At 42.0% G+C, this 14602-nt stretch overlaps 1 protein-coding gene across 1 annotated transcript in view; it reads right to left on the bottom strand.

Annotated features, from left to right (window-relative positions):
• Positions 1-14602, bottom strand: part of bckdhb (branched chain keto acid dehydrogenase E1 subunit beta) — a 60595-nt gene that overhangs the window by 33824 nt on the left and 12169 nt on the right. The window contains exons 6-8 of the mRNA XM_069143382.1: positions 12913-13021; positions 7133-7230; positions 4549-4659 (exon numbers count right to left, since the gene is read on the bottom strand). Coding sequence (XP_068999483.1) covers positions 4549-4659; positions 7133-7230; positions 12913-13021 — 318 coding nt within the window. The remainder of the gene's footprint in view (positions 1-4548; positions 4660-7132; positions 7231-12912; positions 13022-14602) is intronic.

Genomic DNA, 14602 nt, shown 5'->3' with positions numbered 1-14602 from the left:
TGATTCGTCACTGGCCGGATCTGCAGTCTGGAAAACCTGAAAACGAGTCTGAATCACCGACGGCGGACTAACAGAATAATGGCAGCAACAGAGAATTTTTTCATGCTGACTGGCCGAGTCAAGGCCAAGTCAAACAAATGAGGATCCATGTAAGGACGGATGGAAATGTTGGCCTCATGCCCATCTGAACAACAATAAAAGCCATTAAACAGCAGGGAGTAAAGCAGCCCGCTCTGTGAGGAATCAAAACAGTCAGGTAGGATGTGCTCCTAACATGAACATCTTGACACAACTTCACATGTTCCTGGTCCAAGCATGACAGGAAGACTTTCCATAGCATATCATCTGAGCCTCGGGTCTGGCAGGGTAACCAGCCATTTCGTTTATCCCTTAAAGAACGACTATTACATTTTCTGGACCGCTCTCGAAAGTGGGACTAAATAAAATACACTCAATTTGATGTACTTTTACAGCGATCTCTGCCCATGACTCCCTTTGTCAACAAGAGGGTTGAATATATTTAGATACAAGTATAGCTGGTGGCTGCCAGGATGGATTCCTCAGGAAAAGAAATATGGCATGTTCCTCCATAGCGCTGCCTTAATGATCTCTCATTCAGACAGACAGACAGACAGACAGACACACACACACACCCTTGACTAAAAAGATACGCGAGGTAAATGTGACTCAAAGGACATGAAACATTTTAATTGGCTGCCAGCAGCCGGTTGTGTGTCTGCGGCCTATCTCCCCGTCTGCACGCTCACCGCATCAGGCGGACATTAATAAGCAGCACAAAAGGCCAGCTTTAGAGAAGCATGTGCATGCCGGAAAAGCTGGACACCAGGTGGACAATCTTTTGAATTAAGAAGTTGACGGTGTGTCTTGGCTACTCCCTCTCTGCAGCTAAGAATGGCACTGTTCTCAAAAATCTATTTATCACAGGAGAACACCCTTTTCAAAAGGCTCCACCAATTCTGCACCTTCTATTCACCGAAATGAAAACATTTCCACTGTCGACTTTCCTGCGGTTTTCATACAACACAGTGCCTCAGTACTACATTCATACATTTTAGTCAGTTTCAGTACTTGGTATATCCTTTTTACTCAATTTAAGTGTTATATTTAAGTTGTATCTTTGTTGTCTTTCATTTTATCTTTTACTGTGTGTGTGTGTGTGTGTGTGTGGGAGGGGGGGTAGCGGGGGGATTTTGTTGTTTTGTTTTTACCGTGTAAAGCACTCTGTATTACAATGTATTTCTATGAAAAAAAAGCTGAAGAAATAAAGTCTGATCGATAGATTAATTGATACACGGCGACATGATCCGCAATGATGAAAATATAACCCAGGATCCTGCTTTATAATTTTAGTCCAGTCACAGCAGTCATAAGAAAATGGTCATCTTGTGTATAATTTAGAGTTTAAAGATATTTCATTAGTGCAGTTTCAGCTGCGGGAGCTTTTGAAGGATGGTGTAGAGCATGTTGCTGCCTCAGGTGAGCAAAAACAGCGACAAATAGAACGAGTCAAGTCTCTTAACGTCTTTATCTCAAAAACACAAAGAGGTCTGGAATGTCTGTCAGACAGCCAATAATCATGACTGTCACAGGTGAGCTAATAAAAAAAAGTCTGAAATTGCCTTCTAAGAGCCTGACAGGAGACTGTGTGAGTCGTGACGCAGGCAATCTACACTATTGTGGGTTATGCTCTAACTGCAGCATCCTTTGTTTTACTTACATTTAGCCTACTTTACATCTTCTGGTCATCTAATATTATGACCAACACAGTAGATTTCACCTCTGTGTCAATCTGGAATTAAGCATTCCAGGACTTCTTGTTTAGTAAAAATATCAACATCCAGTTTGTTTTATCTGCCATCTGTGAGGATTCCCTCTGTTTTAAATCACTGAAATTAATGAAATATCTTTGGTTTCTGAACTGCAAGCCAGACAGAACAATTATTTTTATTTTTAAACAGGTTTTGGCCTAAACAATGAATAAATTCCTGAAAGTAAATGACAGATTAACCAGCATTGAAAATAATCTGTAGTAGCAGTTAAAAATGGTGCCGTATATAGACATTCCTCTTAAACTAGTGGTGCCTGGGTGGGTTTCAGTGTGACGGACCTCTTCGATATTTCTGTGGCTGCAGCTCCGCTCATGCTCAGACATTTAAAGTCCCGCCAGCCCAGAGCAGCTGGGCAGCACCCAGTAGTTAGGGCACCACTGCGCGGGGTTACTGAGGACACGCAGGGCCCTGCTTCTCAATTTATGCATTTGTGTCGACTCTCATCGTTACAGAAAAGGGGACATTAAGGTTTGGGGCTTTTTTTGTTGTTGTTTTCCTGTGGATTTTAGGAGGGGACTTCAATTTCTGTGACATTCAAACTATTTATTTTACAATGCGTTTGAAACCCAAATATGCAAAGCACTTTCCAAACAGGAAAACTGTGATGATATTTTCTAATGCTGTCACTCACTTTTGAAGACTGACATTGTTAAAATACTAACCAGTGCAATTTCTTAAATTTCTTTAAAAAATTGGAAGCAGAAACTAACAACAGAACTTTTTTGTCGTGTAGATTGTCCCAGCTGTAACTCCTTCCATCACATGTCAAATAAGCCAAATGTAAACACAAGCAGACCCTTCTTATGGATAATAAAAATGTATCCGTAACAGAGATTAAAAATGCTGCAAATGTTCCTTTTAAGTGGATGTCCAATCAGTGTTAATGGTAAGGCAGTCAATTGAAGCAAAAATTCTGTAAAGAAATTCTTTGTCTCTGGGAAGCAGCTGCAGAAGTTGTTGTTCTTCAAGCACCAGCAGCAAAATGTCCCTTTAATTCGAAAGTGGAAGCAGCACTGGAGACAAAGTTCACACCGACCATGACAAATAAAATAATAGCAGACATTTCTACCTTCAGACAACCAAAGGTCATATCAGCGCTCTGCCCTCAGCTCCTTTAAGGCATCAGGGGAACACGATATTACATTTGTGTATCTCACCAGCTCTTTTTTTCCAACACCTTTTATTTGTGGTGACACGTCTTATGTAAGCTCCTCACATTTGTTTTCATCCTGAATACAGCACATCTGGATATCTGCCTGTGGGCTTCAGATTAATTAAAAGATTAAATAAAAGCCCCTAATGTGTATTCCTTTACATTTGTCTGAGTGATAACAATCATGATTTAGACTGAAATTAATTCTGGACCGTCACTGAAATTTGATAATAGCTTGATTGAAAGGCTGCATCTCTGCTCACCCAGCAGAGGAGGCCAGAAAGACACACACACACACACACACACAGGGGATACCAGTGACAGCCAAATATGAAAGAAGAATCAGAGTATGTGCGTGTGCGCGTGCGCGTGCACGTGTGAGTGTGGATTGCAGGGTTTATGGCTTTGACAGATGTTTAAAGGTTATTTGGTTGGAGGAAATGACACAGAGATGTTGTTGACAAGCTCGAGGTGGTAGGCCTGGCATTAGGCCCACTAAGCAGCACATAAACACAATATTTAATTTCATGGCAGTTGCTTTAATGGAGCACTACTTCCAAAAAAAAAAGAAAAAGAGACCACATTCACTTGTGAAGCCCCCTTTTGAACAAACAATCTGTAACTGACTACCGCTCACTTGGAGTTCAGCGCCAGAACAATGCTGCAGTTTCTGCCATCAGTTCCAATTGACTCCCTATTAAATTACTACCCTGCGACCAGTGTTTCATCCTGCGCTTTAACTGTTGGTTATAAGATTTGCTTGGCAGCAGGACCAGCATGGTGCTCGCTGACAGAGGAGCTACTTGAAGGATAAATATGCTAAATAAAAATTATATCTGGTTATTGTTGCCACTGAAAGACATCTCGCGATGCATTTAAGAGCCGTTTAGAAGGCAGCGTCCCGACTCGAGTGTAGAGAGGATGCGGACTCATCCCCCGCAGTGAAGCTCCTTGATGTCTGCCTCAACACACACCTTTGGTTTTCATTTCCAAAGCGCTCTTCAAAACCTCAGCCTTTCTGCAGCTGCTCTTCTGCTGGTTTAGTCTGTCGACACTCCCCTCTGGTGAGCAGGAAAGAATCTTTCTGTGCCACTATTCTGCCCCAAATTATCTTGTGCTGTGCTGCTTCCCGCATTTCAGAGTAAATAGAAATGGAATATCTAGTGGAAAGAAAGCTCCTTTTTCTCAAAGCCCTCCCACATTAAATGTTTTGTTTTGTGAGTGCCATAGGCGGTGTGAGGCTGAGACAACACAAACTGCTAGTTGAGTTCTTACCAGCAGTGGAAGGAATCCTGTTTATCAGGCACCAAAGAGAACCGCACTGGCCAGAGGAACAATGCCTCACACGGCACCACAATAAACACAAATCCAGCAGGAAGATTATCTCAGTGAACAACAGTATGAATGTCAAAGAGAATTTTAAAGGATCTAAAGAAGAGTCAAAGTCATCACTTGGGAATTTAGAATGTGGACACACTGCGTGTCCCTGAAGATTCAGACTGCCACTCAAACGACAAGCTCTTATTTTGAAAGAAAGTGTGTTACCTTGCAAACCGTTTCGACATCCCAGGGCAGGATGGTCTGGAGATCGATGACCTCGCAGGAGACTCCCAGTTTCTCTTGAGCCATGTTAGCCACCTCCCTCATCACATGGATCTAAATGAAATGAGGAGCAAAGAAAGCCTTCAAAACAAATGGGATAATGGAGTTTGCAGTTTGGCACTCTGCCATACATTTGCTGTATTTATATTCTCATAGGTTTATAAACACAAACGCACACACACACACACACACACACACACACACACACACACACACACACACACACAATAAAATCTAAGGTGCCTGACAACAAACATTCAGATTTTCATATTATGTCCAGATGTTGCAGGGTTCCCTATTTATCAGAACACAATAACACAAGCAGCCTAGTTCCAGTCTTAAAACCAGTCTTCTCCTACAATTGCAAATTTAACTGCAATACAGCACAGAGCAGTTTTTAAATTACAAAACACAAACACAGACTTTGGATTTGCTAAACAGAAGCTTTTTTTCTTTTCCACCACAATGTGGAATGTACAAGAGTTGTTTCACAGCCCCATGATGTATTATCTAAAACAGTGGTTGTCAACTGGTGGCCGTGTGACACAAAGGTAAGTTGCGGGGCCACTTTGAATGGCTCACGGATGTATGCATGGAATAAAAACAAACCTTCTGCTGACGTCCTTTTATTTTGAAGCACATACATCTCACATGATGCAGCGTGACTGCAGTTGTAATTTGCTACAAAATGGCAACCTCTGGAACTAAAACAAACTAAGCCAAAGGCCAAAAACTGCAGTTCCTTGATTGGCCACTTAAGGCTGTCTCCAAAAGTGACTTAATCCCCCAGATCCCAAACTTTACAGCAGAAAAAACCCCGATGTAAACTTGATACGAAAACTGGTTCTGGTCTCCTATTATACATTTTTGTATTCATGACAATCCTACAGGGGGTATACAACTCCCCCTTTTAAATTGTGTTACCGCTTAAAGTTATGCATAATTAAGATCGCGAATGCTTTGAGTGACAGGTGGGTGATGTGATAGTTGGTGAGCTGCCTGCAGGTTTCAGCAACCAGGCTTCATTCAGCCTGCCTCGGCTCTACCCACATGCCACCTCTTCGCCCATCTTCACATTACTGGGAGTATGGCTGAGTCGGGCACTGCCAAGATGGCGACAGCCAAAGCCACCTGCAACTGAGGTTCAACACTGCTCTTCAGGAAACCTATGGGTCACGTAACAGAGGCTACCTCCATTTTTTACATACAGTCTTCGTGTGCTACCAGCATTGTCATGACAGTAATGACAAGAAAAGCTGCGGCAACTCAGTAGTTAGCTCTGATCACCAGGTTAAACTTGTTGCACATATCCCTGTTGTTCAATGTGAGTCTGATCTGAAATCAAAACTCATTCTTTTGACTTTTGTAACTGAATATTCACCTCAATTACTTTTTAAGTGCTATGCTGCTGGTAAAAACTGTAATTAAATATTAATGAACACAATTTTCTTGAATTGCTTTCTACTAAAGACACACAGCGTGTAATACATCATTGTCTAATAAACAGAAGGCTGAAAACAGCTATTTAAACCTCAAAACATGGCATTCAATTCAATTCAACTCATTAACTCATCATTTCAGTGTTTGAGTTTACTGGAAGGAAATATCGGCTGCTTCCGAATAAGAATTACTGTGATGAATCTGAATGATCACAACTACAAATGTTTGTTTGAAAGATACAGGTCCTGGTTTAAAGCACATAATATTTGTGGTATTTATTGTTAAATGATGCTTCTATTACATTATTTGTAGAGGATTCAGTTGATCTTTCGGAGGAAGAAAACATTTAGGAGGAGGAGGACTTGCACAACTTGCTGTGAAAATTGAGCACTGCTCCTTTTTTTACTCCTCTCAGTGCAAGTTGTTTTCTTTGTTCTGATTTGCACTCGTCTGACAGACTATGGGAGTAATGAGGTGGGGAAAAAGGATGACATTTCAAAAAAAGAGCATCCCGCTTTCCAATACTTTATCAGATCCTTTTTCTCCTGTGTACCACCCTTCAGTTTTAATACTGGCTTTGATGGAGACGTTTTACCCACAACGCCCCCCCCCCCCCCCCCCCCCCCCCCCCCCGCCCCCCCCGCCATGCTGCAGGTACATTGCACCCTGGATAAGCCTGTTAAAGTGGCTCGGTACAATCGAAGTCGGGGATGACTCCCGGTGAGTTACAGGCACCTTATACCCAGCTGCAGAAAATAAAATCTCTTGGATGAAAAGAGAGGCAACAATGGAAAGTGTGCAGCGGGCGTGTAGCTTTAACACATGGAGAGCCTTGATGTTGTGGAGATTTCTAGGCAGATACAGGCTCAGACTGCTGGCTGAGAGACCTTGCTGGGACGAAGGGGACTTGTGATAGACTTAAAGTTAATCCACCGCTACCCTCCGTGGCTTTAAAAATCATTTAACAGAGATGAGACTCGGCTCCTTTCTTCCTGTGGCCATGGAAAATGAGCCAAAGATAGATGACGGGTTAAAACTGCTTAGGTCACCCGCTGAGAGTCGGACAATGATGAGTGAAATTGCCTACCTGCGTCCCCCAGGCAACCAGAGTGACATCACTTCCTTCCTGTAAGACCTCGGCCTGCGAGAGCGGGATGGTGTACGACTCCACGGGAACCTGCTCCACTGAAGAAACACACACACACACACATTCAAACACATTACATGCAAAATAAATGAAGGTCGATCCTAAATGCACTCATTCATCATTTCACCATGTTCCCTGCAGTTTCCATGTAAAATATTCTGCTCCCAAACTGACCGGAGCTCGAAATAATAGGCTAGATGACAAATTGGTGAAATAACAGACCATCAAAAAACACTAATTCCTACTTCAGGACATTTTAGCTAGCCCATATCGCATGCTTTTTCCAGAACCTCATCTCTCACCAGAGGCAGTGTGCTTTTATCAGCATAATCTACTGTATGATCTAATCGGACCGTTTGCCAGCTCCGGACCAACAACTGATTCATCTTGACAACAAAACACGGGGACGGGGTATCAATCAGAAAAGAGGCCACATAAACGGAATATCGGCCCGAAAACAGGGAGCCTCGCTTTGAACTGCAATCCAAGACCAAGTGCACAGAACTATATGGTTTGAATAATAATTTTTAATGTCTTGGAAACCAGAAGCATGGAAATTATTAGAATGAAAAAAACGTATCGTAAACTCAAACTGCCATCACTTTCAAACAAGCATCTTATTAGCAATATTTATACGGCACAGACACAACATATAATCTCTGAATATATTATTTGACTGTCTTTGAATCCCACTCACCATCATGGCTTTGGCTGGACAGTCTGCACAGCACAGGGTCTTAAAGTGTGAGTGGATTTTGGAGGAACTGAAGGACTAAAAGCATTCCTACAAGGCAACTCATGAAGTCAAAAATTACAATTAGGCAGAGTAATTATACTCTGGGGAGACGCTGGGTTTGAGACCTTTCTGGAAACCTTGAATGGCTTCCATGATCCTTTCGAGCCTCCGAGAAGCCGTAAAGGAAAGGAAAGGAAAATTGCCCATCCCGACGACTCACTGTGCTAAAACAACACAGAGTGCTCTGGTGAATCATATGTACTCTAACTCCTGGTTTGGGCTTCAAGACGAGACAGAAAATTGGCCAATTGAGTGGAATAATAGCATTTTTCAGAAGGTTAAAATTGAATTAAGAAAGCTGGGTTATGGTTTAATAAGTGGAATCTCAGGCCCCAAAAACCAGTACTGCCTCGGTGGGACAAATGTGTGGTTTGTGCACAAGAAAAGGGGGAGGCTGCCGCAATTAAAAACATGACTTCATAATCCAGGCAGAGATCATTAGAGGCATCTGGCGCGAGAGCTGCTTCGCTCTGCTCCTTCAGGATATCAAAATAACCTCGACACGCCACCACGAACCCTCAGAGTGAAGCAGATAAGTGATTCGTCAAAAGCTCTTTTCAGACGGCAATTAAATGTGTCAGTCTCACGTCTGAATACGCAGCCTGGTCACTTTTTTGTACAAGTCACAAGAGCAATGTCACTACATGGGACCTGGTTACATGTTTATAGCACTATGAACACGGTACATGTCTGAATGGAACCAGTTATGCTGACAGACATACATGTAATGTGCCTATAGATCATGACAGCAGCAGAAACCAAGGAAACACTTTGACCTAATCCCAGACAACATTCAGAAGCATCAGGTTTCTAATTGATGGACATAGAAACACAACACAAGCAAAAACATGTCACAAAAATGACAAAAGATTTGCGCTTTCTTTCTGTTAGGCCAAAGTCAACACAACCACAACACAACCAGGCAGCTTAATGGAGCCGTAAAGGTTTCATATATTCTATGTGGCTGAATAAAGCCAGAAGGAAGATGAATGTAAAAGTCAACCATGTCTGAATGACACTCAGCCACCACTTCAACAGCAGTTTAACCAAGCCAGCAATGTTGTGTGTTCCATGTCTGATAACGGTGTAAACAAAGGTGGGACAATTCATTATTAAAGGTGGAATTAAAAAGTGATGCATTTACTTAAATACTGTTCACCTTATACACCACTGACTTCCAGTATAACTCGGGGTCATGCCAGCTGCTGAAGTTCTCCAATGTCTCTGCAGTGGTTGGGTGTATAAGGGATGGACGGCAGGAGGAGTACAGGGCATTAATGGAGGACTTTGTGGAGTGGGCGGGCAGAAATCAGCTGCTTCTGAACGTGGCCAAGACCAGAGAGCAGATGGTGGTCGACTTCAGGAGGAAGACGACGGCTCCACAACCGCTGAGAGTTCTGGGAGAGGAGGTGGACATGGTGGAGGAGTACAAGTTCCTGGCTGTCTCCATCGACAACAGACTGAACTGGAAGACCAACATCAACGCTGTCTACAAGAAGGGGATGAGTCGACTCTTTTTCTTGAGGAAACTTTGATCCTTTAATGTGTGCAGCGAGATGTTGGAGATGTTCTACCAGTCTGTGCATTGTACTTCGCTGTGGTCTGCTGGGGGAGCAGCATTGGAGCCGGAGACACCAACAGACTTAACAAACTGGTGAAGAAGGCCGGCTCCATCACTGGCTGCAAATTTGACAGTCTGGAAAAGGTGGTGGAGAGGAGGACGCTCAACAGACTCATCCAGCTCTGCTGTCACAAGGGCCGATACAGGAGATCATTCCTGATACAGGAGATCATTCCTGCCCAATGCAATAAGACTATACAATAGCTCACCTCTGGCCAAATCAAGCTAACAACTATAACACTGTTGCACTGTTGTTTGTTTGTTTGTTTAAATATTTGCACTATTGTATAGTTAGTTTAATTTAATATTATTATAATATTAAATATAAAAATGCACAATATATACAATAAAAAATATACTGTATAGATTGTGCATTTTTATATTTCATATTTTTTACTCTGTTATGTGTATTGCTTTACCTGTATCTATAAATGGTGCTGTAGCGAAAAAAAAATGTCCCCTTGCGGGATTAATAAAGTAACTATCTATCTATGTAAACTTGAAAAATTCAGCTGGTCATTAAAGGACCAATTCACAGATTTTTAACCTTATTGTGTCCGTGGGAAGCAGTTTAAAAACAATCTGTTATTGTTCCAGTAACAACTGTCATTTGACGTGCGCAGTGATGTAGTTGGTGGACAGATGAACTACACTCTAATTGAACTTTCTGGGTAGCCAAAAAACCCTGAACAGTATACAGACTATACGACAGAAGAAATGCAGCAGAGAGAAGCAGAAAGCGCTTTAGCTGTGGAAGAGGATACAGCCGGCGGGGCCCATCCAGAAACTGAGCTGCTGCTCGTGGTTCTTCTCATGTCAACAGACACTGAATCATTTTACTGCAATGAATTTCAACATGGGCAGTTTCTGTTGGATGCGCGCTACAATACGATACATGAAGGTTTTCTCCTCACTAATACAGTGTCCTTCCGGACACTGATGATAAAATGATAAAGACACCTGAAACCAGCAGGGCTGAGAGGTCAGAAGACCACAGAGCTTTTTTGTCATCTAACTGCAGTATATGATATCACTACGAGTAACTTCCTGATGAATAAACACTCTTCAAACAATATCATCTGGCTGCTTATCGTCTTTTGGCTGAGGAAGTGTTACATGGTGTGCGGGTTCGGTGTCAGAAGCTTACGCGCAATGCATTCTGGTACATGCAGGCCCTGCTGGCACAGCAACAAGAGCAGGAAAACTAAGCTTTCTCAGCCAAGACAACAGTACTGAGGAATGTCTTGCTGAATTTAAATACATTTACTTTCAACAGAGGGGACATCCGCATAAAAAGTACCTCCTCTTCCAGACTTGCCTCGTCATTGATTTAGACTTTGAAATCACACAAGAAGTAACACACTGAGCAATATAATATATTACAGATTTACTATCTCATCGCTCTCCAAGAAGTCAATAAACCTGACTGAGAAGGAATGCAAAAAAAAAAGAAGAAGCCCTGCAAAGAATCCAGACACCTGCTCTCGGCTGCCGGTGGAGCCACATCAATCTGAAACATGATGCTTGGATTACATTATCAATTCTTTCACAGCCACTGAATCCTAAACAGCGCTGACTATTAGATTATAAAGCCACAGCTGTGAAGTATTAAAGACATCCATAATGATAAAAGTAAGCTTGCATCAAGTGTCTGCCTTTATGTTTTGTTCTACAGTTTATTTTATGTCTGCACTTTGTGTTTTGTAACAATCATAACAGACTCTATGAAAGATCCAGTTTTCAAAGTCTGACTGAGGCCAACACTCCAGCTAAAAATTGAACAGGTTATATCAGTTTTGTCCAAGGCAGCGTGAGAGAAGCTTTGGAACTGTAAACAATTTTTTTTTTGTCCGTTTTCTTTTGTCCATATATAAAATGCAGACAATGCAGATCTGATATTGAACACAGGGTGGAGTATTGACATATCAAGTGTATATAGCTACGTGACAGGAAACAGGTGATTGAAATGGGAAGTCAAACAGTTTTCTAAGGCATATCTGTGTGTTAATACAAAGATAAACAGTGCATTAGACATCAGTGGTTTTGTGGCCCAGAACACGTATCCGTTCACCCATTAGTGAGGCTGCACGATTGTGGATAAAATAAGAATCCCAATTGTTTTACTTTTTAGAATAAGAACATGATTCTCATACATTGTTTTCCGATATAAATGATTAGTGCAGAAGATAGATACAGAAGAACACCAAAAAAAAATCTAATGGTGCCTGATAAAGGACTTCAACTTTAGACAACAGAAAGGGAACACGCTTGTGTTTAGCATATATGCAGCAGCTCCATGAATCTGATTGGTTCAAGTTCAATCTCGTCTTCTTTTATTAAACACAACTCTGAACAAGTATTTTTGTCTGTGCTTTTTCTTTTACTTTCCTTCTGCCTTTCACTTACTCCGCTGAATTTAATTTCCCTCCTGCCAGTTTTTTACGTGCCACCCGAGTCCCATCATGCACCACAGACTTCCTTATTAACGCACCCCAACGTAGCGACAAAGAACTTTGATCCCTGCGAGTTGTGAGTTATAGAAGCATGATGAATTTTGACAAGCATTGTCATTTTTAATCATGACTTTTAATCACAGCTCAAAGCTCACAACTCTCCTTTTACATCCTCCCCTCCAACTTTTAAAAGAGTGGAGGGTTGGATAGTTGCAAACATTATCCAGTTTCAACTGACCGCTGTCAGGCGAGTATAAACTGCTCCATAGAAGAGACGTGGTTTGTAGATACATTTCACAACCTCGTCTGGCTTTCATCAAAGCAGGAAATAAAACTTTTTTTTTTCACTTTTCTTCGAGGATGGTCGTACCAGTCTGTTCAGGTCGTGTCTTCTGTTCAGGTCGTGTCTTTCAGTACTATAATGAGCTCAAACATAATCTTCAAGCCTCCAAATCTGTCTTAAATCAAATTATTATCATAGGCAGCACTGTTTTGCAACAGCTGCCAACAATTAAGGAGTTCATTACAATAATGCTGGACACCTTTTAGCACGGCAGCCTGCCCAGAGCCATGCTGGCCTTCGGTTTTTCCATACTACTGGACATGGATGTGGAGGGGAGGATTCAGCTCGGCACTGTCAACACTTCACAGCCCATTTAGACGGTCTGCTTCACATTTGTGCTCCCGCTGATCTCACTCACATCGTTTGCAGCCAGGCCTGTTGTTTGTTTGTCTTGCCTAACACCTCGAAAAAGGGAGAACATTTGCTTTCCGTAAAACCCCCGGGCAAACAGACGGAGGGCCAGCTCAGTTACATGTTTACTTCAGGTTTATACTCAAAGCGGCTTACCTGCTGCTCTGTACAGGATCTTGGGCTCGAAGAAGATGCAGGGGTTCTGGTCAGCGATGCAGGAGAGGAGGAGCCCTTTGGCCTGCACTGGACTACGAGGGATCACAACCTGAGCAACACACGACATCCAAACAACGTAGTCAAGACTTCTGAACTTGTTATTGATTACGAAAGGATTAAGATTTGAAATGTTAAAGCATGAAATGCTGATTGGAAGTAAGTAAGGAACATCATCAAGTAGGCCAACATGGTTTGAAGTAGATTCCCAGTCCACCCTAACTACTGGTATGACTTATACAGAACTAATTAACGGAGATAAAACCTGCAAAAGTAACAACGAATTAACTTCTTAATCTTAAAGCGTTGTTTCTCACACATATAGTTTACTTGGACGGGCCGCCCAGGAATATTTGGCAAGTCATTTCAGCATTTTTTATTTATTCATTTTTTAATCTGCCTGAGACAGGGACAATGGACCGTCTCCCCTCGCTCTTCTTCAGTTGTGTCTGCTCCACACCGTGTGAGGTTTAGCTCTGCCATGAGTGAGACACACAGAGATCCGAGGACAGAAACTTCAACACACCTGCAAAACGCAGCTGAGACTCTCACACTGAGCTGGAAAGACACTGGTGCTCATAAATTAGGTAAATAACATAAATACAATATTTTTGGCTGGACCGCAACAATAGGGCTGAAGCTATAAAGTGAGTGTCTGTCACCGAGTGAGTGAGAGACCAAAGTGACACAAATGAAGACAGAAAACTGACATTTTGGTGAAATATCTGTGTGTCATAAAAACACTGATCCAGAGCTGCATCAAGCCTGCCAGCCCGTGTGTTTGGGAGTCAGACCCTCAGATGGAGCGAACAGTGCTGATATTATGTACAGAGATTGGCATTTATCAGTGTGACCTTTGCAGATAGACAACATGTTTATTGCTCTCAGCGGTGGTTACTCACAGTGGATGAACTGCAGCTGTAAACTATACAGTCCCTCTCAGTCTGAGGCATATGAGAAACCTTCATGATGATGTCTATACGTATGCTCAGTGAAAACCATCAAAAAACATTTGAACATGATCTTGTTTACTTTGAGCACATGCTGTTAATTCCATTTTAGTGACACAATTAATGTTCAGAACATAGTGAACTGTAGCTCATACAGTATCTCAACTGTATGAACGTATAGTATGAGAAGATCCATTATTTTAATCCTGAGGCTGTTACATACAGAATCTCCCAGAGCGCACTGATTGTATATAAAATGGACGTAGTCTCTGGATCTGAAAACAGAAGCCAATGAGGAAGGGCCTTAAAGTGTAATACTACTGACGATCACTAGAGGCCAGCTCAAAAAACATCTGGTTCCAATTGACAGCCATTGAAAAAGCATCAACTTTCTTGAGTCCTTGTGGTCTTTCTAAAAAAAATAATTCACTTATTAATTAGATATTAGGCCTCAAAGAGTGCTATGTTTGGAGGCGAGCCTGGGCTACAGTCAGATTTGCTGTATATGTGGGCGGGGCATAGTATCATCATGCTTTCAGTTAGCTCCACCCCTCTCTATTCCCCAGCTCGTCCAAAAATGGTCATGAATGACTTGGGGCTTTGAAATGGCAGTTCACAAACCAATGGGTGATGTCATGGTAGGTTGCCACTTTGAGCATGAAATTAATACAACTTATATAATA

Source organism: Embiotoca jacksoni, unplaced genomic scaffold (assembly GCF_022577435.1).
Source record: "Embiotoca jacksoni isolate LCO1_2020_lvr unplaced genomic scaffold, fEmbJac1.0.p SCAF_11, whole genome shotgun sequence".
NCBI lineage: Eukaryota > Metazoa > Chordata > Actinopteri > Embiotocidae > Embiotoca > Embiotoca jacksoni.
The sequence above is the reverse complement of the archived record's forward strand: the minus strand, read 5'-3'. Positions and strand labels throughout refer to the sequence as shown.